The 26,385-nt window shown below is 39.4% G+C and overlaps 2 protein-coding genes and 1 long non-coding RNA gene across 32 annotated transcripts; 1 reads left to right on the top strand and 2 right to left on the bottom strand.

Annotated features, from left to right (window-relative positions):
• Positions 1-8,556: 8,556 nt before the first annotated feature.
• LOC147497568 (uncharacterized) lies at positions 8,557-10,175 on the bottom strand. Its single transcript, XM_086562930.1, has 2 exons — positions 9,618-10,175; positions 8,557-9,336 (listed from the first exon to the last, which is right to left on the bottom strand). The coding sequence occupies exons 1-2, from the start codon at positions 10,173-10,175 to the stop codon at positions 8,557-8,559; spliced, it is 1,338 nt and encodes a 445-aa protein (XP_086419056.1).
• Positions 10,176-10,783: 608 nt separating this feature from the next.
• On the bottom strand, positions 10,784-11,587 carry LOC147497567 (uncharacterized). The gene has a single exon (XM_086562929.1). It carries the CDS (start codon positions 11,585-11,587, stop codon positions 10,784-10,786), a length of 804 nt encoding a protein of 267 aa, XP_086419055.1.
• A 3,028-nt stretch (positions 11,588-14,615) lies between these two features.
• LOC147497566 (uncharacterized) lies at positions 14,616-26,043 on the top strand. 30 transcript variants are annotated; one of them, XR_015195172.1, is made up of 11 exons: positions 16,060-16,505; positions 16,600-16,640; positions 16,742-17,205; positions 17,833-17,945; positions 18,779-18,874; positions 19,501-19,615; positions 20,184-20,911; positions 21,091-21,213; positions 21,580-21,683; positions 23,152-23,232; positions 23,489-24,105. It is a non-coding gene; the product is annotated as an uncharacterized LOC147497566 (long non-coding RNA). The 30 variants fall into 30 exon arrangements; XR_015195151.1 differs by adding exons at positions 24,368-24,459; positions 25,934-26,043 and having other exon boundaries at positions 16,078-16,505; positions 20,184-21,683; positions 23,489-23,779; XR_015195144.1 differs by adding an exon at positions 14,616-15,048 and having other exon boundaries at positions 16,396-16,505; positions 20,184-21,683.
• The last annotated feature ends 342 nt before the right edge of the window (positions 26,044-26,385 follow it).

Below are 26,385 nucleotides of genomic sequence, written 5' to 3'. Positions count from 1 at the left end.
CACCATTCCATTAGCAAGCATGACAATGAACATGGGGACTGCAATGTTATTTGTACTCCTAAACATTATGGGAGATTGACATTTTTCTCGCCAATGAGGTGAAACGCTTATGCGTTGTATTGATTGCACTAGCTTCGGGGTCATGCATTATTTAACATTTTAGGTTGTGTTATCTCCGGCTGAAACGAGCTCGCACTTTTCGGGACAAGTATATACTTTTACCGATCACCGCTTGCGAATCATGAAGACACATTTCCCACAGGTTTGTAGCTACTTTTCATGACTGGGTTAAGGTGGATTCCATGTGCCCCAAAGAAACGAATCATTCGCTCATTGAGGTTTCCGTCAATGGAAGGCGCCCCACTCGAGCACGAGGCATGTTCGATGTTACCCAAAGGGCCGAAAAATGATGAAGACCAATTTGAGGGAATCCGGAGACAAAGAATGGGCAGAAATTTGGCATGAGACTATTATCTATTGGCGCGATGCTAAGGAAATGCATTTCCTTAAAGAGGCGCCCGACCTTCACGCGTCTTCTTTGGATGGTAAACTTGAGTTTGCCATTGTACATATATCTAGCTAAACCTTCGTTTGGTGTGCTATTTTTTTTCATGTTTCAGTATGCTATGGTTCATTATTTAGGTGTGCTATGTATCGTGTGCTATGTTTAATGTGCTATTGAACATTTTCTTGTTCTTTCTGAATAATATATTATGATCTCCAACCTCTCTGTTCCAGTAATCTAGCCCTAATTTTGCTCACGGTTCTCAGGTACTTTTTCTCTTTAATTATTGATCCTTCGAGGACTAAGCATCATTTACGTTTTGGGGTGCTTTAAACCTGTAGCAAAAATTAGGCATCTTGTAGCCTATATATAGTTTTTATTTTCATATTAATAATTGTACTTAGTGACAAAGTCTTGTTTCCTTTTCAATGATGAAAATTGTCTAGAAATCTCACATTAGTATCCGAATTAGGATTTGTTTTTAAGAAACTTTAGGTAATACATATGCAATAGTTTATACATCTTTTCATGAATATTCATGTACTGAGTATCATTGATGGTACATAGCAGTAAGTTTCTGGAACCAACGGTTAGTTACTTAAACTATAAATCCTGTGAGAATCTAACCAAAAGCCTTGATATGAGTGATTTGTGTGTGATGACACAGAGGAGTAGTTTTTCGATTAGAGGAAATTACGCATCTACTTACTTGATCACCACCTAAACCTAGGAGAATTTAGGCCTTCTTTGGATCGACATAGCTAAAAATTCATACCATTTACAAATATTACCGCTAGTCACTTAATGAACCCGTTCATCAAACCTTTTACTTTCACCAAAAATTCCTTACCCATTTATTAAACCAAATGAAAGAACCTACCTAAGTGATGAGTATGAGAAATAGGATGAAATGTGGAAGGAATAAAGAGAAAGACTTGTCCCAAATAAAAGTCAGTTACTTGCTTCAGGAAAGGAAAATAGAATCATGTTCTTAAGCCATATATATACCTTAGTATCCAGAGGCTTAAGAACAAGGTTGGAAAAACTCAGTTAGAAGAAGGAAAGGAAACAAGGATTTCTCTAGTGTAAATATATGAAGAACCTATTCTCTCATACTCGTAAATTTTGATTATCCATTTTCATTTTCTTGTACACTATCACCTAAGCCCCACAATACCTAATAAAGACCTCTAGCTCAATTAGGAGTAGGGTGGTGTGATAATAAGTAGTAGACGTGATTGATCGACATCGGCTCCTCCTCGATTTGTCATTGAGATGTAAAGCGTGTGCCCACCGCATTAATCGGAGTTAACAAAACCTGAGTGGTAAAATTTTGAGTGGAATTGTGATTCGACACATACCTGTGAGAACCCATTTAGGTACGCTCTCTAAGGGATCCAGAAACAACCCTGCTAGTATATTTCAATGAAAAGTTCACTGCATGAATAATCATATGTAGATGTTTTAATTATTGAATACATATTAACTTGAGTTTCAAAGAAATCAATCCTCGTTCCCTACTAAGGAGATGTATGGATATCTGAGATTAATTTAGGAAACGAGTTTCTGTCACTGAGTCGTTGTAGTATAAATGAAGTTTGTGAGTATCTTTTCTGGAAAACTCTCACGAGGCTATAACTTGTCCACTAGGGAATTCCTAGTGGTTTAAGGCCTTGTTGCATATGGTCAATGCAACCGCACTCTGCGAAACGAGAATTAGTTTAGGACTACACATTTTTGGCCACTTATCTATTTTAGTGTCTCTTCTTTGCTTGAGGACAAGCAAAGTACTGTTTGGGGGTAGTGTGATAAGCACCCAAAAGTGTATTATGAAACCCCATTGAGACATATAAATTTGGTTAATTATGTGTTTAATAATCATGAAATAAATATGTTTTCATACTTTTTGCGGTATTTGCAAAGTAAACATGGAAATATTGGTTAAACCTGAAATAAAGCACGAGGAAGCAGTATATCTGAATTCTCCCAAATCCACACTGAAGCATCAAACTTCCAAAGCTCCTACCTCTTTCGAACCGGGACTCGAATGCGACCACGAGAGATGCTCGGACAATCGTAGGCGATGAACTCTACGCGATATGGGGAAATTGTAACACTTGCTTAAAAATACCCGGACCGCCTTTGGGCACATGGATGGACCCATCGCGGGGCCACAAGATTGAATGAGTCATCAATCATGGAGCATGTCAAGACAAAGATAACAAATTATTGGTGCAAAGTTGACACCTTGCATGTAATAAATTAGATTAGATGTTAATAGTGAAAAAAAAGGTAAGGTGTCACTTAGTTTTAATGTGGTGGATAAAAATTCATTAATGTGGTTTGATAATTCTCGTGGGAGGAAATGAGATTTCTCTCAAATGGAGAAGAAATTAGACAAGGGTGGGGGACACCCCATTTACTCCCTTGACTTATTTTCCTCACATGACATTATTTTAGTTCCTTAGTGAAAGAAATGTAAGGTTAGTTTTAGTTTTTATTAAAAAGCTTGTAATAGTTTTAATGGAGGAACACTTGTTTCTTCTAGAAAAGAAATAGAAGTGAGTTTGATTGTTCATCTTTCTCCTCACTCTCTCTCTCTCTCTCTCTTTTGTATTTTTCTTAGTTTATAAATCCTTGTCCCAAGGATCATGAGCTAACTTCCCTTTTGGGGAGTTAATCCAACTCATGTGAGGGTAAACCAATTGTTGTTGGTTTGGTAGGTTTAGGAAGAACAACTAACTCTACATCCTACCCCAAAATGGTAGTTGGTGTAGAGTTTAGTTAGGAATCAAGCAATGAGCTTAGAGATAAGTCATTGTTTGGTTTCACTTGCTAGCATGTATGAGCTCTTTAGTGAGCCATGCATGCTAGGGATCAAATCTATTTTTCCGTTAGGGACTTGTCTATGAGTCTAGGAAGAATCAAAACCTTTTTTCAAATCAACACTAATGATAGTTTCACATGAGGAGGATTAACTCTCCAACTTCTCTTTCAAATTTCTATTTCGGTATTAAGAGCATGTTTTCATTGTTAATGTTTTTATTAATGTTTGTGTAGGAAGGAAAAATCTAACATTTATATTATATCCTTACTCCTTAATTTCCCTTTATTGTAACATCTAATTTTTAGTTGTTCTAAGCTTTAGGTTAGTTCGAATCCTTATTCAAACTCTACGAAACGAAGATCGTGAGTAAGGAATCTTGATTGCTTTTACATTAATTTAGAGAGTTCAAACTCTAAGTAGTGTTCTCCAAGCATATATCAATTATCTGCAGAACGCTGACTTCTCGTTCCTCAAAATCCACGTGGCACCCATCAACTGGTTCATCTCTCTTGGCCTTTGGGCTGTACCACCCGGGAAATTACCCTTTTGCCCCCGATGCTTTAAATCCCGCTCAAACCCTTCATCTTTCCCATTATTCCTCCATCCTTTATTCTCTCAACCTCAGCACCTCTCTCCCTTCTCTTCCTCTACTCTCCCCTGTCCCGCTCTTCCTGTTGGCTTCTTCTCTAGGTGATCTTCTTACCAGTCATCGTCCCAGTCTTCCACGCCTTCTCTTCCTTGGCTTGCAGCTGCATTGAAAGTCAGGTTTGCTCTTTTTTTTTTCCTTTTCACTCTTTTCCATTTTTGTTTTCTAGTTTCCGATCACCGGTTAACTCTTCCCCCCGCCCATTAGGCTTTGTGACATCTTTTATCTTGATTGCATTTTGGGAAATCATTTCTTTTTTGCGTCACCTGTTTTTGATCATCATGTTTGCTTCGGAGTCATTGAACTCCTCCGTCGTCCGCACTGACAGATCGGAAACCCCACCCTCTAGATCTAGTAACACCATCGCGAACGAGTTAGAGTCCCCCGCCTCCGGGTTGACAAGCCCTGCCGCTATCCCCTCTACCTCGGGGAGATCGTTTAAGCTTCCCCCACCTCCCTTATACTACCGCAGACCAAACCTAGACGCGGTCAAGGCCGCTTACGGCATCCCCGATGATGTGGTGTTAGAGCATGTGTCGGGAGTAACTCATTTTCCCCATCTTGTGGAACCGCGGCCAGGGAGCCTGGTCGCTATGGTTGGGCAAATAGTGGCCGGCTTAAAGTTCCCCTTGTCCTTGCTCGATGTGGAAGTATGCAATCATTTCAACATTCCGCCATGTCAAGGCATTGACAATTTATGGCGTGTCATGTACGCTGCCAACTTTTACAACAAAACCAATTCTCCCCAAATCAAACTCCGCGATATCATTGCCCATTACTTCATCAAAAAGAGTACCAAGTTTGGCAGTATAGGCTACCAATCCTTTTGTAGTCGTCCGCGAAAGAAATCTTTCATTCTTCACATCACCACATCTGATAAAGTGTGGCACCATTACCCTTTGTATGTGTTCGGGAACTTTTGTCAGCGGACATACCTCCTGAAGTTTCTCTCAGGCACTTACACTTCCTCAAGAGCGGTAAGTGTAACTGATCAGTTGGTGTGTCCTTTTACTTTTTTTTCTTGATATCGCAGCTAACTTTCTTCGTCACAGGTTGGAGGCCTGACTCTCACTCTCAACTTTACAATGGTGTCTACTCCGAAATCTTCCAGAAACTCCGCGGTCTAGGAAACGACCAGTGCGGCCTTCTAGGCATTGATCCTGAAAAAGCCACTCCGCTCCTTCTCGACCCATCTCTCAAAGACTTTGGCAAATATCAAGGCCCTTTCTACCGTCTGCCTCCACCCAAAGAGAGATTACCCAAACCTTCTCCCCCCAAGCCTAAGAAGAGGGGCTACACCAAGAAGATCTCCCATTCTCAAGCCGAGGCCTTAAGAGCCGCAGCCTCTCGGTCCAAGAAACCTCCTACCGCTACTCCTGACTCATCTATCCCAATAGGGGTCCCCGGCTCATATTCTTCCCTTGCTGATTGAGAGGACGAGTTTGTAGTCTCCGGCTCTCCTCCGCCCACCCAGAACATGGATGTCAATAAGCTCAAATTATGGGACAACGACCCTGAAGATGAGCAGACTGAATCGGCGGCGCAGGGGCCACCTGCCAAGAGATGTAAAATTGCGGGAAATACCTCTACTCCTGCTGCCCCCTCTGCCCCAGTCGTTGCTGCCCCACGGCCGTTGGCCCCTTCACGCCGTCATGGCAAGGATCTCGTGCCCGTTGGGCCTGAAGTGTGGCATCCCGAGTTCAAGGCTAGGGATTGCCCCGTCACCACTAGAGACTCCGCCTTGGACAATGCTGCAGTGGCTGCCTCCCTGTTCTTCACCCCCATCTTCCATGAGATCAAGCCTATGGCGACTCGGGAACTTTTGTCGCCCATCGCGCTACCATCTACACTGGGTGGGAGAAGGTGAGTCTCATCTTGATTCTCTTGCCATGCATTTTTACTTTGTGTCATATCTAACGTCCCTTTGTGTTCAGCTAAGCCTGGATGTAGGCTATGTCATCCGTGGATTGACCAACACTTTGGACACTCTGGAGACGGTAAAGCAGGAGATCCATGGGCAGGACGGCTGGAAAGCTCGATATGCTAGGCTGGAGAAGGAGCGTGATGATTCTCGTATCGCGGCCCTCAAGGCATACAACGACCATAAAGCCACGGAAGGGGCTCTCCGCCAGCAGATGACTGACCTTCAGGCTAAAATGTCTAGCGAGAAGGCAGCAATGGAGGCCGCCGCTCAGGCCACTCTGGATCGGTCCCTGGCAGTTGCTTCCGATCGCTTCCGCGTTCTGGCCGAAAAGAAAATTGCTAGAGAACTCCAGCGTTAGCTGGCCGAGCTCACCGCTGCTGGGAGACTTCTTCCCTCGCCATCACAGGCCGCCGAACCCACTGCTACTTCCACTCCGCTGCCTGAAGAAGAGCTCGACACTGTCCCGCCGGCAAATGATGCGGTGGTGGACATATCTGAAGGCTCGCCCCAGAAAGAAATGCTAGAAGACCCCCCCTACGCAAGCACCGGCCGAGGAGCAGTAATTGGTGTTCCGCCTCTTTGTGTTATGTCTCAATACATTTTGTTTCCACCCTTGTTGTTGTCTTGTTGTTTTGGGTACTATGTGTGTCCCGTATTTCTGGGTGTTCCCAGCGGGCTATTGCCTTACTCACTATTGGTACCACTTTTGCTGATCTTGATGTATTTCAGATATTTTCATGTGTGAATATGTTTTATCAATTTGCTCAAACTTATGCCCTGAATTCTGCATTCTCCCAACTTACTCATCTGTATTATGCTTGGCTATCTGCGATGATTTGGTTTGGGGGCAACTCAGTTTGCCCAAAATTTGGTTTTAGACATCTGAATCCGTAGATGGCTTCCCATCTCATCGTCTCTGGCAGCCGTGAGGCTATTTGGGGGCAGCTCAGTTTGCCCCCAGTTGGTTTTGGACCTCATCATCTGCGAAGGGCTCGTTCCCTTCACTGTCTCTAACAGCCGTGAGGCTGTTTGGGGGCAGCTCAGTTTGCCCCCATTTGGTTTTGGACCTCGTCATCCGCGAAGGGCTTGTCCCCTTCGCTGTCTCTACAGCTGTGAGGCTGTTTGGGGGCAGCTCAGTTTGCCCCCAGTTGGTTTTGGACCTCATCGTCCGCGAAGGGCTCGTCCCCTTCGCTGTCTCTACAACCGTGAGGCTGTTTGGGGGCAGCTCAGTTTGCCCCCAGTTGGTTTTGGACCTCGTCGTCCACGAAGGGCTCATCCCCTTCGATGTCTTTACCGGCCGTGAGGCTGCTTGGGGGCAGCTCAGTTTGCCACAAGTTGGTCTTGGACCTCATCATCCGCGTACAAGTTACATTGTGAGTTCACGGCCATTATAACACCAAATTCTTTGATCTCAATTGCACTTGATTCAATGACAAAATGTGTGACACAAAACATCATCATACACTCGAATAATAATCTCTGGTGAATTAAGAGTTTGTCTTTCATTAAAATAACACTGTACAAAGCATCACTCATGGAATTTCTTCAGCATTCTTATGTTCCAAGGTCTCGCGATGTCTTCTCCCTTCGGAGTCCGCAACCGATAGGTCCCGGCGCCCCCCTTTTCAGCCACAGTATATGGCCCCTCCCAGTTGGGCCCCAGTTTTCCGTCTTTCTCTTTTCTGGTGGCTGGGGTCACTCGTCTCAAAACGCAGTCCCCCACCTTGAACTGCCGTGGCTTTACCCTCTTGTCATATTGCCTCTGCAATCTCCTGTGGTATTCTTCCAATTTGATGCGCGCCATATCCCTCCTTTCCTCTGTAAGGTTCAGTTCAGCAGCTAATATAACTTCATTGACTCCTTCTTCTACGGCTCTGGTTCTAGTGGTCGCCTCCACCATCTCAACAGGAATCACTACCTTCACTCCATAGGCCATGGCAAATGGCGACTCTTGAGTGGAGGTTCGCGGTGTGGTTTGGTACGCCCATAGCACCTGATTCAACTCGTCTGCCCATGCCCCCTTTCGATCCTCTAACTTTTTCCTCAAATTATCCATTATAGTCTTGTTAGAGGATTCTGCCTGACCATTCCCCTCCGGATTGTAAGGAGCTGAGAATCCTTGCTTCACCTTGAATGCTTGGAGGAAATCACGTACTTTGCCCCCAGTAAACTGAGTGCCGTTATCCGCGATTATGGTATGCGGCAGCCCAAATCTGCAAATTATGTTTTCCCACAGGAATTTCTTGACTTGCTCCTCTTTAACCTGCTGCAGTGCCACACCCTCAACCCATTTGGTAAAATAATCCGTTGCGGCCAAAACGAACCTTCGTTTGCCACTAGCCAAGGGTAGCGGTCCAACGATATCCAGCGCCCACATGGCGAAAGGCCAAGGGCTAAACACCTTATGCAAAGACTCAGCAGGAGCGTGTATTAGCGGTGAGAATCTTTGACATTTCTCACACCTCTTGGCATACTCCGTTGCGTCTCACTTCATGTGTGACCAAAAATACCCTTGCGATAACAATCGGTGTGCTGTCGTCCTACCCGCAGAATGACTTCCATAATCCCCCTCATGAATCTCACTCAAGACCTCTTCCACCTGTTGAAGCCCCATACATTTCAATAACGGTCCGCTGACATTCCGTCTGTACATATCACCATCTATCAGAGTGTATCTTTGGGACACTTGTTCCATTCTCTTTCTCTCTCGTTTGTCCTCGATCTCTGACCCCGAAAGGAAACTCTTTATGGGTTCCATCCACCCTGTCCCTTTCTCGGGGACTTGGTTTGCTCAGCACCTTGATTTCAACGGCTCTGCCCTCGGTTCCCGGAAGCACCGCCGCAACATATGCTAAAGCGTCTGCGTGTCTGTTCTCACCGCGGCCAAGATGAGCGAACTTGATCTGGGTAAACTTGCTAGCCTTTCTCTGTAATACTTCTAAATACTTTGCCATCCTGGGGCATCGGGCCGCAAACTCTCTGTTCATTTGACATATTATCAAGTTGGAATCTGAATACACCGTCAATTCACTCACTCCCAGATCAGCGGCCATCTCTAACCCTGCTATCACCGCTTCGTACTCTGACTCATTATTCGAAGTTGCGAACCCCAACTTCATCGACAACTCTAACCGGTTATTCTCTGGTGTAACCAATACCACCCCGATCCCACTTTCGGTGTCAGTCGCGGAACCATCTGCGAATACCTTCCACCGGTTCCTCATATCCCAAGGGTCGAATGGGTCATGAGTGGGATCGCCCTCTCGTTCCATAACCATTTCCTCTCCCCACGTAGGGTCCTCGGCTGGGAATTCTGCCAGAAATTCTGCCATAGCTTGTGCCTTCTCTGCTGTCCTGATCTGATACTCTATGTCGTAAGAACTCAGCACTACTGCCCACTTCAACATTCTCCCTGACTTGTCCGCCTTCAAGGCCTGTTTGAGTGGCAAGTTTGTCACCACCACTACTGAGTGAGCATCGAAGTACGGTTTTAATTTCAAAGCTGAGAAAACCAAAGCCAGAGCAAATTTTCGATCCCCGCTATATCGGTTTCCGCATCTAACATGGTTTTGCTCTGAAAATACACCGGCCTCTCTGTCTTGTCCACCACCCTTATCAACACGGAGCTGATTGCGTACTCCGACACCCCCAAGTATAGATACAATTTTTCACCTAGCCCTGGTCGCGACAGGATAGGGGCTCTTCCTAAATAAACCTTTAACTCTTGGAAAGCTTTTTCGCACGCCTCGGTCCATTGGAAATTCGTTGTTTTCTGCAAGAGTAGGTACAGAGGTCTACACTTGTCCAAGGATTTTGAAATGAACCTGTTGAGAGCCGCGATTCTTCCTGCCAACCTCTGGACCTCTTTCACATCCTGGGGCGATTGCATTTCTATCAAAGCCCTGATCTGGTCCGGATTTGCTTCTATTCCGCGATATGTGACGATGTAACCCAAAAACTTTCCCGACGTCACCCCAAAGGTGCATTTGTCAGGGTTCAACATCAGCTTGTATTTCCGTAGTATCGCGAACGTCTCTCTCAATCCCTCTAGATATTCCTCCTCGGTCATACTCTTCTCTACCATGTTGTCTATGTAGATTTCCATTCCCCTTCTGATTTTGTTCTCAAACATCTTCTCTCCTATCCTCTGAAAGGTAGCCCCGGCGTTTTTCAATCCGAAAGGCATTCGGGTATAACTATAAACTCCCCCTTCTACTATAAACGCAGTTTTGTCCTGGTTCGGCTCATACATGAACACCTGATTGTATCCCATGGATGCGTCCATGAAAGAGAAAAATTTAAACTCCGCAGTCCGATCCACCAACTTATCTATCCGCGGCATCGGGTAACAATCTTTCGGGCATTGTAAGTTGACATCCGTGAAATCGACACACATTCTCACTTTCCCATTCTTTTTCAGAACCGCGACAATGTTGGAGAGCCATTCCGTGAACTTGCATTCGCGAATAATCCCCCCGCTTTCAACCTATGTATCTCCTTTCGTATCCCCTGCGCATACTGCGGCTTTAAGCCTCTCATCTTTTGCCGGACGGGCTTGGCCCCTTCTCTCATATGCAACCTGTGACAAGCAAATTCCGGATCCAGTCCCACCAGATCCTCTACGGACCATGCGAAAATATCGTTGTTCTCTATCAACAAAGCGGTCAACTTTGTTTTCCAACTCTCCAGTAAATCGGCCCCAATAGACACAAATTTCCCTTCTTCCCTAGTACCTACGTTCACTGTCTCAACCTCATCCATTGTCTTTGCCTCCACCGGCAATTCTTGGTCCGATACCGCGGTCTGTGATTGCTATGCCTCGGGTCCGCCATCTCTCTGCGCCCCCTTATCTGATGCGCGGATCAATTCTCGAACCACCACCTAGTGTATTCTTTGAGCTGCAACTTGGTCCCCTTGTATCTCATACATTCCTCCCTTGGTTGGGAAACGGATCACTTGATAGTAGGTGGATGAAATTGTCTTCATCTCATGAATCCATCTTCTTCCCAGGATCGCATTAAACTGCGAAGCGGAGTCCACGACCATGAAATGGGTGAACACCGTTACAGGACCCGCTGTCACTCGTAGCTCTAGTTCCCCTATGGGTTCGGTCATGCTACCGTTGAATCCAAACAGATTGGTTCGGGGAGGCTTCAACTGCTTCTTCTCAATGTTCATTTCCTCCATCGCGCCGCTAAACAACAAATGAACTGAGCTTCCGCAGTCTATTAATACCCTCTTCACCATGTAGTTACCCACTGCTATTGTTATTACTAGTGCATCCTCGTGGGGCGAGATTACCGCTTCCAGATCCTTTGGTGTGAATTCTATCCTCCCATCCCCTTCAATGGTTCCTGGAACTGGTCGCGGAATACTCGAGACCTCATTTATCTGTTGTAAGCTGGACGTCCTCCTTACTTTGTCCCTGTGAGCATTCCTTCCTATTGTTTCCCCACTGAAGATGACATTAATGGTTCCTAGGATCCTTGCCACGGCTGGCGCTTCTTTGACCGGATGTGCCTCCCTGATGAACTCTCTCAGCAACCCCCTTTCTATCATCCTCTCTATCAACCACTGTAACGCGAAACACTCATTGGTTTTGTGGTTTCGGATCTGGTGGTATGCGCAAAACGGCTTCTCTTCCAACTCTCTAGGCGTGCTTCTCGGACCTTCAAAATACTGCATCCCTTTGATTAGCGGCAACATCTCCTCTAACGTTTTGTTCAAAGGAGTTGCCGCTATATCGCGGTATGGTTTTCTCTCACGAATGTCTCCTAGCCATGTCTCGACCTCTCTCAGCTTTGTGTGTTTCTTCCCTGTAAGATCCCCCCTCCCGGGCCGTAGCTTTTCCTCTGTCTTTCCGGTCGTCCTGTCCTACACTCTGCACTGATTTCTCTATCTTCCTAGGCTCTTTGGCGGTTCTCTGCAATATATCCTCATAACGTATGTACTTCTCGACCTTTGGATACAATGCATGTAACGTCGTGACTTCGATTTTGGACACAGACTCGTGGACTCTAGTACCCTGCTTCAACCCATGCTGGAATGCTATTACCGCGGTGTGCTCATCCAAATTCTCCACCCCCAAAGTCTCATCCTTGAACCTACACAAAAATTCCCTCAGTGTCTCGGTGGATTTCTGTTTGACATTGAAAAGGTCCACGATATCCACTACTCTCCGTTTCTGATGAATGAAATGGTCCACAAATGCCTATTCCAACTCCTCGAACTTATTTATACTTCGTGACGTCAATCGATAATACCAATCTGAAGCTCCCCCTTTCAGACTGGCGAGAAACATCATGCAGCGGAGTCCGTCATATTTACTCTCTTGCCACAGCGGCATCTGCTGCCTAAAGTGGTGTAAGTGGTCCGCAGGATCACCCCTTCCCCGTCATATCATTTCGAATCTCGGTTGTGAGAACCTCTTTGGCACCTCGAATTCCAAAGCGAGAATCTGCTAGCGGGTTCGATTAAGTCCCCGCCACCACCTTCTTTCACCGCCCCTTGGCTTTCTTTTTCTGCCGCCCGATTTATTTCTCTATCCTTTTCAATCATTGCTTGGACCACCTCCAGCGTGACCCCTCCCTCAAGATCACCTCTTGGCCCTTGAGGCACTTCCTCGCTCTGGCCCCCCACCTCACTATTCTCTGGCTCTCTAGTCCCCTCCCCTCTCTGTGTAGTTTCCCTTTCTCTTCTAAGATCATCATTCTCATCCCTCAACCTCACTACTTCTTCCTACAGGAGTCTAGTTGCATCTGCCGTCGTGTCTTGAGCTTCCTCTTGTGTTTCTTCCAACTCCACACTCAGAGCCTCTTCCTCACCAACTTCATCTTTCATTTTTTTGGTCTCCCTCTCCCTTTCTTAGCTATCGTTGCCATCCTATAACCCTCTCTTCTTGCCCCTAAATCGTAGGTTACTCCAGCGTTCCCCACAGACGGCGCCAAATGTATGATCAGATTTTCTCACCTCTAAAATCCTAAGCCTTTCTCCTCCCTTTTTTTTTTTTTTTTTTTTTTTTTTCTCTTTTCTCTTTATACTACCTAACCGCTAACCGTCTCTCGATTCCACAATCTCCACCTCTCCCTCCCCATGATCGCTAACTGTCCACTACTGCCTCAAGTGTCGTGGCCTGTATCTTGTGCTCTCACTCTCTGGTGCCTTAAGTTACCTCGGTCTATGGGACATGTCATCCTCATGGTCATGAATTTGGTAGATACACCTTCCATTAACACTATTACACTAAGTTTAGTTCTTAAAAAGGAAAAATTACATTAAAAACATGGAATGAATGCTAGCTTTTCTCTTTACTCATATGAGGGAATTCCTTCTCCATCCCACGTGAAGCACCCCCCACCCCCCATATTAACTATCTTCTTATCTAAAAACTAAAACCATTTTGACACCTTGCATTTTTTTCATTATTAGCACCTAATTCCATCTAACTTCATTAATTGCATGCAAGGTGTCCACTTTGTGCCAATTATTTGCACATTTGTCTTGACTTGCATGATGACTTATCAAATCTTGCAGGCCCGCATAGTGGGTCCATGTGCTGTGTCCAGTGGTGGGCCGGTCTTTTGACATTTTTATAACTTCCCGCCTTTGCGTAGAGTTCGTCACACTGATCGTCTGAGCAGCTCACTTGCCGAATTCGGAGTCCTGGTTCAAGAGATATGAGCTTCGAAAGCTTGCTGTTTCTGTGCACGTAATCCCGTTTCTAACTTGATTTTGTCCTATTTGAGTCTTTGGGATTTAGTCCGAATTTGTTGGGCTTCACATGGCTTAATTGGAAAGTTTTATGTATACTCCTTATTCCATACTTAAATACTGGTTTTATTATCATTTTTACGTTGGTTGCTTCAACCTACAAAAGCACGAAAATACGATTATTTCATGATTATTAAGTACAAAATTAACCGAAATGTTACATCTCTACGGGGTTTTATAATACAGTTTTGGGTGCTTATCAGCTGGCACATCAATAGTTTTCATTTCGGCCATCTTGGTGTGTTATCCTGGAACTTATATACTACCTTTAGATCAACTCAGTCAATCATATCAGACTGAAATACATGAATAAGCTTAAACATGCATGAAGATAGTAATTAGAGCTACTCATCATCATATTTTTCTTATTTTTAATTATTTATAGCTTATTGATCAAATTTGTAGCTTGGTAGAAGTAGCTAGGCTTTGTCTGAATATAGCGTCTTCTCTAATCTATTTGGTCACCTGCTGAGTTCCATTAAAATTATTAAAGTATTAAATGTGATTCATACTTGCTCTTTATATCAAGTCCATCTATATTACAATGTTGTGTCTATGTGTGGTTCATTGACGAAGGTTGTGCCACGTAGCATCTATTGTTGTTTTCGTTCTATTCTTTTCTTTCTCAATGATTATTCAAACAAATATTTCAAAATAATAGTTACTTCTAATTGTGTTTGAATTACATGGTCCATTTATTTCAAGTCTTCTTTGCCAATAGAATTTAAACTATTTTTCCATATTCTTTGTTGATTTGTTGTGCTTTATTGATCTTAGAGTTGGTTTATGAGCTGCATAAAAATGGGTTCATGGTTGGACTAGGGGTAAATGGGCCTTGGATATAAGGAGAAAAGTCCAAAAACAGATGTAGTTAATTGAGAGAACTTAACGCTTTTAGCGGGATTTAAATTCAAACATGATTTGCAAGTGTACAGTTCAGGAAGAGCATAAATCATTCCCAATCTCTTTATTTCTTTCTATATTTGGAATGATATACGTTACCTACTATTAAGTGTTTAACACCATGCCATTTGTCAGAACTTAATTAAGGCGTGGTATATTATGCCTCAAGTGCTGTGGTGTTAACATGAAAAGGAGGTAAGCCTTTTTAAGTTTCCAAACATGCACTTCTCCTATAGTGCATCTCTTTACAACCTTGATTCGAGATTTTGTAATGATATGATGACTGTAATTAATGATATATATATATATCTCATCATGATTTTCATTTTTGTGTTGTTTCAGTGATTATTTTTTTGGTTTGGGGAATTGTTATTTGCATAAAAAGGGGTTATTATACAGTAATCAATTCATTCAAGAGGTGGGCTTTTATGGTATGATTTTTCTGGGAAGCTTAGCCTCTTCTCCGTCACTAGGTATTCATGCCTATCAACTTCTTATGTCTTCATCTTCTGTCAAGTAAAATGTCTGCTTTGTCTTCTTATCTGTTCCGGTTTTTATTTTTTATTTTTTTTGATATATGGGGTTTAACCCAAATCGTTGATGGGGTTCTTATTTTCTTAATTTGTGTGTCAGTTCTTTTAAGAAAGTGGAACAACATGGTGAAAGTAAGTATGTGAATGGTGGAGAAATTTACTGACCAGTCCAAGTGATTGATATTAGGGACTCGGTTGTTTGTTAGATTATTTACATTGGTGAGAAGAGCAAAAAGAAAAAAGAAAAACAACATCACTATTAGTTTTATTAGTCGTTGTTATTGTTGTGCTTATTTAAGCTTAATTCGGGTGATGGAAAAAGCTTTGTATTATTTTTCAGTCTCGGAATTGAATATCCAAAGCCAAAACCACTAATGGATTTTAGCACATGTAATTTTGGTTTGCGCCAAAATGACCTACCCTTAGGGTATTTGTGTCAACTTGATTAACTTCAGTGATGACTGTTAGATATAAGAAAAAGATCGAAAGTTGGTAGACTAGGCTTTTTTGGGTACAGTAGATTCCTTTTTTGTTTGTTATTAGGCTTTACATGCAAACACATTATCATTGGCTGGCACCCATTTTAATTGCTGTTGAGAATGCATTTCAGATCCAAGTGAAACTCTTATTAGTTTTTGTGTTTCTATGGTAATTCAATGTTTACAATTTTTATGATTGGAGCTTACCTAAATCACGTGTAACAAAATCATGTGTAGTATAATCTCTTGGAATTGTATGCTGATTTCTTCAATGGTTACTTATTTTATTCTCTTTGGTGTTCTTCTTATCTTTCATTGTTAAGCTCAGATTAAGAATTACTTTGTTTTCTGCTTGGGTAGGGGAATTCCTTTGCAATGGATAGTAAGGATTTCTTACCATCTGATCTTTTACTCTAAACCTGATCAAGTTGAGTAGCTTAGTGTTGGTCAGTAATTGATCATTGTTGATCAATAATTTTTGAAGGGTCATACAAAAAGTATGTAATCCCTTTCGACGGATTGGTTTTACTTTGTTATAAAGTTATTTGGTTTCATCTCAATCGGCACTATGCTAAGTTTAAACTAAAAGTGTAACAATATGCTTATTTCTTCTTTTAGGCATGTGTTAAGTAGTTATTTGTTGTTTTCCCTTTTAGGCATTATGTTCCGTGGGAAAAGAAATGAAGTGATAAAAAATTTAGGTATTAGATAAGCTTCTAAGTTATTTTAAGTTAAAGACCAATACAAAAATGGTGACATTTTTTATAGTCTTATTCTAATGTGTTCCAAGTCATGATTGTATTTGCAGGAAAAGAAGCATGCATTGAGCTAATTTAAGAATGGTTGTCAGGCTCCAATTTTAGTGGCAACCGATGTAGCAGTATAAGGATACACGTAAACGGAAGTGGCATACAAAAGGTACTTTCCCTTTACTTTCATGTGAACCATTTGTGTTTTTTCAATGACTTAAATAAGTTCTAATTTGAACTCAAAGTTTTGGTTTACAACACAGGCACACCACATATATACATGACATGAAGAAGGGAGAAAGTTGTACGGTTCAGTAGTATTTAAAAAAATATATTATTCATAGTCATTTACTCTATTTAATACTAATTACTATATTTTTTTTTTCCTTTGTGGTTCAATTGTAGGAACTGTTAAGAATGTGAGCGATGTTTATTCTAAATCCTTGCATTACTAAAGGCGTCCTTGAGAGAAGCCTTTGCTACCGCTTGATCTTCCAAGCGGTAGAGCACAATGGACCATTTAGGAGCTGACAATACTATTTTTTGCATCTTATTTTTCTCACTTTCCTATACATTGCGGGTGCGTCCTTTAGCGGCCGAACCTAAACAACAACAGGAGTGGAAGGATCTGTGTCCATGAGGTCTCGAGCCGCTTTTTTCTTGCTATTATGTAAAGACATTCTTGGTAATTCTAAGGAAAAGAGGAGCTCACTGGCGAAGTTGACAGTGAACTGCGACGCACCAAGTTGCTGCAAATCGTTTTTACTATTTTTTTTATAGAGATGGTGATAGTTGTTTTGTTGAAGCATTGAAGGTCACAAGGGTATTGGAATGCTTGAGTTTAGCTAAAACATTTTCTTCTGCTTGAGGTAAATATAAATGCACCATTTCTTATTATTTTTTCTCTAATCTATGCACCATTTCTATGATTAATTATATGTTTCCTATATTTATTTTGATTGAGTTTTGCATGTTATAATGTTAGATTAAACTATCTTCATTGATTGATTCATTTGTATCACTAGGGGATTATTAGATAAAATCATAAAAAGGATATTAAATGCATCATAGGATGTAGAGTGGAGGATTTTTGTATCCCAAGCAGATCAGATTGTTCCTTGCACTTCTAATGAGGTTTGTATGATATGACTTTACGTTATTAAGTTTGCCTCCCAAATTCCAATTTCATCGCACATATGAAAAAAAAAAAAAAAAAAAAAAAAAGACTAATACACTGCCCTCCGCGAGATGAAAACCCCAAACGAGCAAAACCCAAAAAAAAATCTTAATTCTCGCCAGCCAAAACTTCTCCATAAACATTAACAGCACCGCCACCATCCTTGTCGTTTCAACTTTCTTAATGTCAATATATCTGTTGGAGGACTTGCTATTTGATTAGGTATTTTTGGGGAGGCCATTATTAGTTTATTTATTTTTTTATCAATTGAATTTCCTTTGATCAATTTTTTTTATCTTTGGATTGATTCTTATAAAAGGTGGCGTTTTTTCTATTGATTGTACATTTGCATATGTAAAAGTGAATTCTCTTTGGAAACCCCCAATTACAACAACAAGAAGGCACCATTGTTGTTCTAGGCAGTTCAAACAAGTAAGCAGTTTTTTTTTCATAAGCTTCAATTTTGAGAAGTTTATCTTCAATTTCAGTTTCAATTTGCATGTGGTTGTTTTACATGAACTGATTGTGTTTGGAATCAGCAATGGCATAAAGGGTTTGAGTTCTTTTGCTTTAATATGCACGGTTTGTGTTGCACACAAGGTATAATTCCAAAATTTGAGTGATTTCTCTAATAGGCTGAGTTCAATTGTAATTCAGTTGGTTGTTTTCTATGTTTGTTCAGTGCTTGATTGCTGATATGTCTCCAAAGTGATATTTTCAAATTTAGAATTACACGAAGATGTATTGTATGTCTTTTGTAATATTTACCTTATTTTAGTACTGCTCATTAAGTATCTTATGCGTTAAGATTCCAAGTTTTGCCAATTCCATAGAGACACATAAGTTCACCTTAGCACTCATATATCTCCAGAGTATTATTTTCTTACGAAGCGAATGCTGCATGCTTTCTTTATGTACTCACTTCTCATTATGGTATATATATTGTGCCTTAAGCGCAATCGAATGGAGACACTCAAACCTCTTTAGAAATGTGAATGCCCAAATAATATCTAATTATGCATCGTGATATATGTAAACTCATATTTAGGATTTCATATCCCTACGATTTGCATAAGTTAGCCGTTGCTTTGCTCTATGCTTAGCCCACTGCTTGATATAACTTGGATCATGGAAATATTTGTCAATTGCATGTTGTAGCTTTGGATTCCAAACCATTTCCCTACATTTCTAATTGGTTTTGCTTTGTTCCATGGAAATGATGTTGAACCTCAGTTTATATATCATCAGGTTTGCTTTGCTCTCAGGTATCTAATCAGGCACGTTTTGAGCAGGTCCCGTCAATGGTGGGTGCTAGGGCGGCATGCAGATTTTCCAAGCAAATAGATTTTTTTTTCCATCAGGTAAAACCTACATACAAGTTAGTCTTATCTGTTATAGAGTATGTGCACTCGAGGTTGCTCACATAGTACATATTAGATCATTCACATGGCGTTCAATTCACTATTTAGAAGTTAAGCATTGTTAAACCAATTTCGTGTATGATTGTATGAAGGAGTTTTACTTATTTGGAGAAAACATTGTGGTTTTCATATTGGTAGTTAGTTTGTGCTTTGTTTGATTATCAAGGAAATTAATCTGTGTCAAGTATGCCCCATTTAACCTATTTAGTCTCTACATTGGCTCAACTAAAACCCTAACACTAAGTGATATGGGATTCTAATTCATCAACTAATTGTGTCAGAAAGTTGCGTGATAAACTCAAAGCCCTAACTAACACTAAACGATGCTGCTTATGAATGAAATGAAAGTAAATCATCGCACTACTTGAGGTCACTCATTGTTACTGTTTGCACTTGACATTAAGGTCATGTTGTACTATTATATTAGACTTTTGGATAAACTTATAAATATTGTAAAGAAAGCAATCTTAATTTTTCATACATTCTTTACTAATGTATTTGTCATCCAATGTATTATTTTTCGTTATAATCTTCAATGGCTCTTATGCATGCAAGTTGCACTACAGGGCATTCAATGATATTACATTAGCGCCAATGGGAGTAACATCAGCAAGTGCCCATTCTACCTGGATATGCTCTCTAAGTGCCGCAAGAACTCTACGTACAATAAGTGTCTAACTGGTAAGTTACACTCTCTTCTTTAATCCCTCTCTTATTCTTTTAAGATATGATTTTTTGCTTCAAACTTTTAATTTTCTTTAATGTGTAATTTGTTTTATGTGTGACCGTTGATTGGAATGCAAAATCAAAAAGGCAAAAAAATAGAAAAAGGTCTTGGGCATAGATGACTTATAATTTTTTACTGTTGGTTTTCGCCAATTCACTTTAACTTTGTAGTTTTTAGCATGGGCATAATTCAATAGATCAATCACATTTACAATCAGAGTAGTATGAGTGCTAGTTGCATGAAGAACTGCCATATGGGATCATAATTAATGGCATCACTTATTGCACTGTAAACGTGAGAAGTGAGGTTTGTGGTTCTTCCCCATCTATTAGATTAAAAAACATGATACCATGTGATTGTTTGATTGGTTATTAAGAGTTGTCTGGAGAAAATCACAATTAAAGAGTTGTGTTCGCAACAATGAGGTCATGTATGCTAATTTCCTTTTTAATCTTTTGGTGTAGTTATTGAGTCCAGCCAGTAACCTTGAAACCTATAATTTTGTTTGTTAGCACTTTGCAGGCTAAAGATGCTGCTGAGTTTATTGCTTGGAAATCTCTTATTACCTTGCTAATGGATAATTTAGTCAGAGATAATGTTATTCTCAGGTCCTTGAACTTTACTCACTCATTATCTTAAATATTTTATAATGAGGTAGCTTAAGATTCTTATTTCATCCCAGTTTGGGTGAAACCATGTTGTGTCAGATGCATCTTAGGTGTTATTCCCAATTTTAGTTGTCTAAACCTTGGGTTTCTGTTCCCCTTCAAGGGGAGAGGGATTGGCCTAGAACACATAAAATACATTAGAACACAGAACTTTTCACTTCATAGGTTGTGCAACCGTGTTCAATGAATTCCACTCCAATAGTCGAGAACAAATGTATTGAGATAATCCACAACCAAAGTTCTTGCCCGCTTAAGAAAAGTGGTATACCCTTGAAAATAACATATGCTGAATGATATAAGAAAAGTTCTTATAAACCAAATATACGCTGAATGTACGCTAGGTGTAAGTAAGTAATTAACAACTTAAAAATAGAATGACATAAGAAAATCTTCCTCAAACCCAACCAAAAAAAACAAAAGCAAACCAAAAAAAACCTCACCCCGCCGGTACACCGTTGATCAATTCTTTTCCTCGACCTCTCTTTCAATCTTCAAAGTGGAGAAAGAAAGAATCGAAAATTATAAGAGCGTGTACTGTGTTCATCAGCAACATACTCAAGTTTGAAGCTTGCTAAAACAAAGGTAATGATCTTCCTCATCTTCTTTAAATAAACCTTGGTTTGCTACTGCAAGGGTTGCGATTCCATTTCTAAATAAATTTATAAATTCATTGATTGAAAGAAACATTTTTTTTACAAAGGGAAAGTTAGGTTTATGTTGAAAGTTAGCAACTCAAGAAGTGTAATATTTTTGATGGATAGGTTTCGGGGATTCATGAAGAGCTTCAAGGGGGGAAATATTGTGCTGAAATTGAGATTTGGAAGTTGGCCTAATATACAAAAAAGTTCTCCAGACTTTTTAACTGACTTTATTTGATTTTGTAGGTATATTTACTATCTTTTAAAACTGAAGTTGTTTGATTGGATACTTACAACCCAAAATTTGGGATTTGTGGTTTGCACTTACCAACAGTACAATGAAAGTTTTGAATTCTTTTCAAAGATATTCAACGACATGATGTATTTTTTGAATTAAATAAAATTTAATTTTTCAATGATGCTAATTCTACGTATCATTCTTCAACAATTTTTAGACTTGGCAGATTTTCTATTAGTATGAGTTTTGTAAACCAAAATAATAGGTGTGCCGCTCTATTCATCATAAATGTGCCATTGCATTTTTTTTTTCTCAAAGTACAACTGATGAATTATATTTGTGTTTGTGTTGTGATGATTTCTTTTGATGAGAAGGAAAAAGGGTTTGGGCTTATATGCAAATTCATGATGAGGAAGTTAAGAGTTAACAATAGAGGACTCTGTGTTATTGCTCAACCTTCTTGGTGGACTCTTTGTAGGTACATTTCATTCCTATGAATTTAGCATTTATAATTGTTTTGGTCATCTTCATTATATATTTATTTTTGACAAAATATGTTATGGCATGAGTAGTTGCTTTGCTTTAATCATTGTTCATTAGCAAGTCGTTGTTCATTAGCAAGTTATTCCGTTGAATCTAAGAGAATTGAATTGATTGGTTGATTAAGTGAGATTAGAGCAACATAAAAGCTATAGCTCAGGATAAGAATAGCGAATCAAAACAGCGAGTAATTTGTCGTGAGGTGGGATAGACTTTTGAATTTATATGTAAAATAATTTGTGGTTCTCAGGTTAGTCTCATGTGGCTATGTTTTTATTTTTATTTTGTTTCTTTGTAATAGTAGCTTTTCGGCCGGCCTACTTTTTTTTTTTTTTTTTGATTGGCAAGCGAGGTTGTTAACGGGGTAGCCTACTTTCTTTTCACTTTTAATGAGATTCAACTTTACTGAGCAAAAAAAAAGAAGAAGAGCGAATCAAAACTTAGTTTCACACTTTTAATGGTTCGGGTTAGCCTCCTAACATGCCGCGAAATTCGCGTAATTGAAAATTATGATAATCAGGGTAAGCTGGGTTGCGTGTTATTTGTTTTTGTTAATTTTGGTTATTGAAAACCAAGTCCTTTGTTACTTTTCGTCTTTCAATAGTTATGAAGTCCTATGTAAATGAATCATTTGAATTTAAGTTGGGAGTTGAGATTGATGAAATTGGGTGAGAAGGAAAATGCCATATCAAAGTTCTTTAGGGACTACGGTTTATATAATAGTTGGTTTTTTACTATTGCCAGCGTATGCAATGAACAACGATTTATTTGTGTAGTGTATTTATATATGCGTCAATGCTTGATATCACTCTGCCCCAAATGATAAAGACCATTACTATATATAGGTGAAATGTCATTTGTTACTGCTCAACTAGAATAGATACAGTAAGGAAGGGAAAGGAGACAGTTTGAGTAAAGAGTAACCCAAGTCCCAATCTGATATGAGGGAAGAAGTCCTAACTCCCAAGTCAGTATAGTAGCGACTAGCGAGTACACTACTATGAGAGCCTAGAAAGTCAAATTTAGTTAGCCAGTCATTTCCATATTGCAAAGATGTGTTGATATTGGTAATTAGTTCGAAGCATTCAAGATGCAGGTAGTATTAGAACTTACCAAACTGGAAAGAAGATTTAGAATAGTATATATATATATATATTAATATATATATTCAACTTTAACTGGAGTTTTATGTGTCATGTGGCAGAACAATAGCAACAACACAAATTCGTTAACGAGGAAAAAAAATTTACAATAAGGTTCTTGAGCTAAATGGTTAGTTAAGCATGCATTTAGATATTGACACATTAAGACCAAGTTTGTGAGCTATATGTTAGAAAGATAAATTTATATCCAAGCGTTTGTTTCTCTTTTTGATTTTTTTTCCTATTTCATTCTTTCATATGCAGAACTTTTAGATTGGAAGAAAAGGAGCTTCAGTTCTCAAGATGAAAAAGGTTTTACACGATGATCAAGTAAGAATTTGCTAGGTATGTCTCTTGCAAGGTAGTGTTGTTCGGAGCTGGATCCCAGCCAATTCCACATCAGTGTTGCTGTGATTTTTTTCTTTTATAGTTGAGATCGATTTATTTAGTATAAAGAAAGTAGTAGTGCAGTAGTAAAAGAAGAAATAAAGGAGAAATTGTAGAAAGGTGTCACTTTAAATCTATATCTAAGGTTTATTGTGAAGTGGTTGCTATATGTGAAAGTTCAAGTAATTAAGTTGTTGGCAATGTATCTTTTCAGTTTCAGGTACATGCCTTATACCACCATATCACGGTACTTGAAGTTTGAAAACTTGGGTGAAATCACACTTCTCACCCCAACACACCATTTTAGGAGTTGCAAAATAAGTTCTCTTTGAAAGTTGATGGGACATCTTCAAGAGGGGTTTATTTATATGGATTGTCTTAAACTGCCTTCATCTAAGAGAAGCTTGGCAAAACGAATCAACGCTTCTGCATTGGTGCCTTCTCCTTTCACCTCTTCGTATGTTCCTGTTTCCAAGTTAACTCTAGACAATGGCTTCGTCAGAAGGTCTTTACCTATCTTGATCAGATCTTGCATGTTCTCTTCAGTGCTTTTTTTTTTGCTCTTATATCTACCGAGGAAGCAATTCCAACTAAATTGCCAAGTTAAAGATGAGATAAATGTCAAAATCTTTGTTGATAGTAGTATAGTTAGGAGTTTGGTTCACTATTTATTCTTTAGGCTTTACACTCCGAGTGGTTCTAAATGTGGGTCCCAAGTCCCATAGAGATATTGAGGCTCAGGTCATGTTGTCAAATACCTGAATAGGTATTGTAGACATAATTATCGTTCACTACAAGTGATTAAACTCTTAACCTGATGGTTTTCCTTTTTCCAAGTCGCCATTCCCTATTATTTGAGTGGATACTCACACTTTTTTTTTGCTAGGTAAGCTGTAACTTCATTAGAATAAATTGGTATCGTATGATGGTTTAGAAAGTGTAAATGATACAAAAACAAAATGAGGTATTAGATAACGAGATTAGTGTAGTTCATAACAGTGACGTAAGGGGTCTGCTGTTATAACAAATAATCCTTTTTAATCAATGATGATGGTAGAAAGTTGTGTTGGTGATACTGTACCTTAATACGCAGATAATTCTTTTCACTGAGGAGTGCTTGGAAGAGAATGCTAGCATGAATGTCAACAATATTTGCACTTGCTTGAGTGAAAGCATCCAACAGAGGTGAGTTGTCACCATTGTGCAGCCATGCAAACGTTCCCCACTTGGCAGCCATAGAAGCATCAAACTTCGATTCTTCTTTGGCAGATCCAGTGCCTAATGATATTACCAGAAACCTCCCATAGTTCATGGGTTTGGTTGCGAAAAAATTCTTTTTTTGCATTATTAATTATCTCTTAGATGTTTAGTATCGAGCCTTCGGTACATTAGAATCTTCTCTTACCAAGTTTATAAGGGTTAACCAATATTACAAACCCCTAAGTTCACCCACTTTATAAAGCTAGGTTAAGAATGACATACTGTGTAAATATCTTATGCAAACCAGTCCAACACATCACTTACGAATATGCCATATTAATTTCATAATTTTAGTTACATAGATTAAGAAATATTAATAAATTATTGAAAATTTTAGCTTTATGCCCAATTGAAGTTTTTTGTAAAGATCTGAATAAGTAGGAGTTGGTGTGCTCAAGAATTTGAGGAAATGTTTGCCAAATTCGAAGTTACACACACGGACACATATATGGCTATTTTTTTAGACAAGATATCATAACATCTATTATACTAATCATATTTCTATGAGATGGACTACTGGAGAATGTTAACTCAAGAAAAACTTTCTTGACTACAAGATTAAGAGATTGCGCTGGTTGTGTGAGTTTTAAACTAACAGAAATTATCAACCATGGTAATTCACTTAGGCTGTTAATTATGATACTTAAAATCGTTCATCCTCTATGGTAGTATCATCACGGCTTCATATTTTTGAATATTAAAAAAAAAGTATTAATTTTGATTATCAAAATTCATTCCCTTTAACAAAAATTATGACTTTTGGAGAAAATGCTGATCTTATTAACCTTAACTAATATGTTTAAAATTATATTGTTTGACATTTTAAATATATGCTTATGCTGTTCGGCTTAACTACAAATAGTTTTAAGTTTTTTATCCAAAAAAAAAATTATTTCATTTAACTTACCATTGGTTTCCTCTAAAAAGCATTTAGGATGTGAGTAAAATGATCAAAAATTTGTTTGTAAAGTTTAAATTTGGAGGAGTAGGCTCGAATTGAATTCTTCAACTTACCATTCTTCGACCTAGCCTATTCATTTTTAAGGAATCTTTTGAATTGCTAATTAATGGTTCAACTTTACTTTTAAATGTGCAATGCAACAAAATTGTCGTTCCAAAAAAAATTATCCAATGCAACCAACTTTTGAGTCGCTTTTTGTATTTTCAATCTTAATCCTTCTTTACATCACGCGAACCAAGTGAACTGCTTTTCTTTATTTCTCTTTTTTGTTATACAAATTATGTATCCCAATACCAAACCCCTTTTGCATAGCATAACATATATGGTAGAGCATACAATCGTACAACATTCGTTTCATTTTACAAGTTAGCAACTCCATTTGTATTTCAATATAAAGGAAGAATTTAAAATAATAATCATTAACCATATTCATTTTAGGTTACACTATTATGAGGAGTTGTACGTGGTTGGTGCCATCTTGAGTTTATTTGTATGGTGCATCGATATATGCTCTTTATAATTGATGAGAAGAAGAATGAGGTTACAGTTGAGAAGAATTGGACATCCAGTTCATAGACAGAGACGATCTTAGAACATCATATGTTATGCAAGAAAAAAAGTTTTATATCACTGTTAAAAATAGTGATAAAAAGTCTTTTGTCATTCATTGTTTGTTTTTTTTTTTTTTTTTTTTTTCAAAACCGTGATGGAGTGGGGTCATTTATTTATTTTTTCCAAAAACCGTCACAAATATTTGTTCCAGACTAGCCTCTCTCTACCATAAAAAACGGTAACAATTGCTTAAAAACCATTACAACAAATCATATAATTTATGACGGTTTTAAATAAACTGTTATGCATTCATCCTTTTTAAAAGTCATAAAAAGTAC

This window comes from Coptis chinensis, chromosome 5, assembly GCF_015680905.1.
Source record: "Coptis chinensis isolate HL-2020 chromosome 5, ASM1568090v1, whole genome shotgun sequence".
Lineage (NCBI taxonomy): Eukaryota > Viridiplantae > Streptophyta > Magnoliopsida > Ranunculales > Ranunculaceae > Coptis > Coptis chinensis.
Note: the sequence above shows the minus strand (reverse complement) of the source record. Positions and strands in the feature narration are given on the sequence as shown.

Bases quoted from the DNA above. Each gene is read 5' to 3' on its own strand.
- LOC147497568 (XM_086562930.1), bottom strand. From the start codon at position 10,175: ATGGGATACAATCAGGTGTTCATGTATGAGCCGAACCAGGACAAAACT. The intron at 9,337-9,617 runs GTTTATTTAGGA...CCACTCAAACAG, and splicing joins AAGCTTTCCAAGAGTTAAAG to GCCTTGAAGGCGGACAAGTC.
- LOC147497567 (XM_086562929.1), bottom strand. From the start codon at position 11,587: ATGCAGTATTTTGAAGGTCCGAGAAGCACGCCTAGAGAGTTGGAAGAG.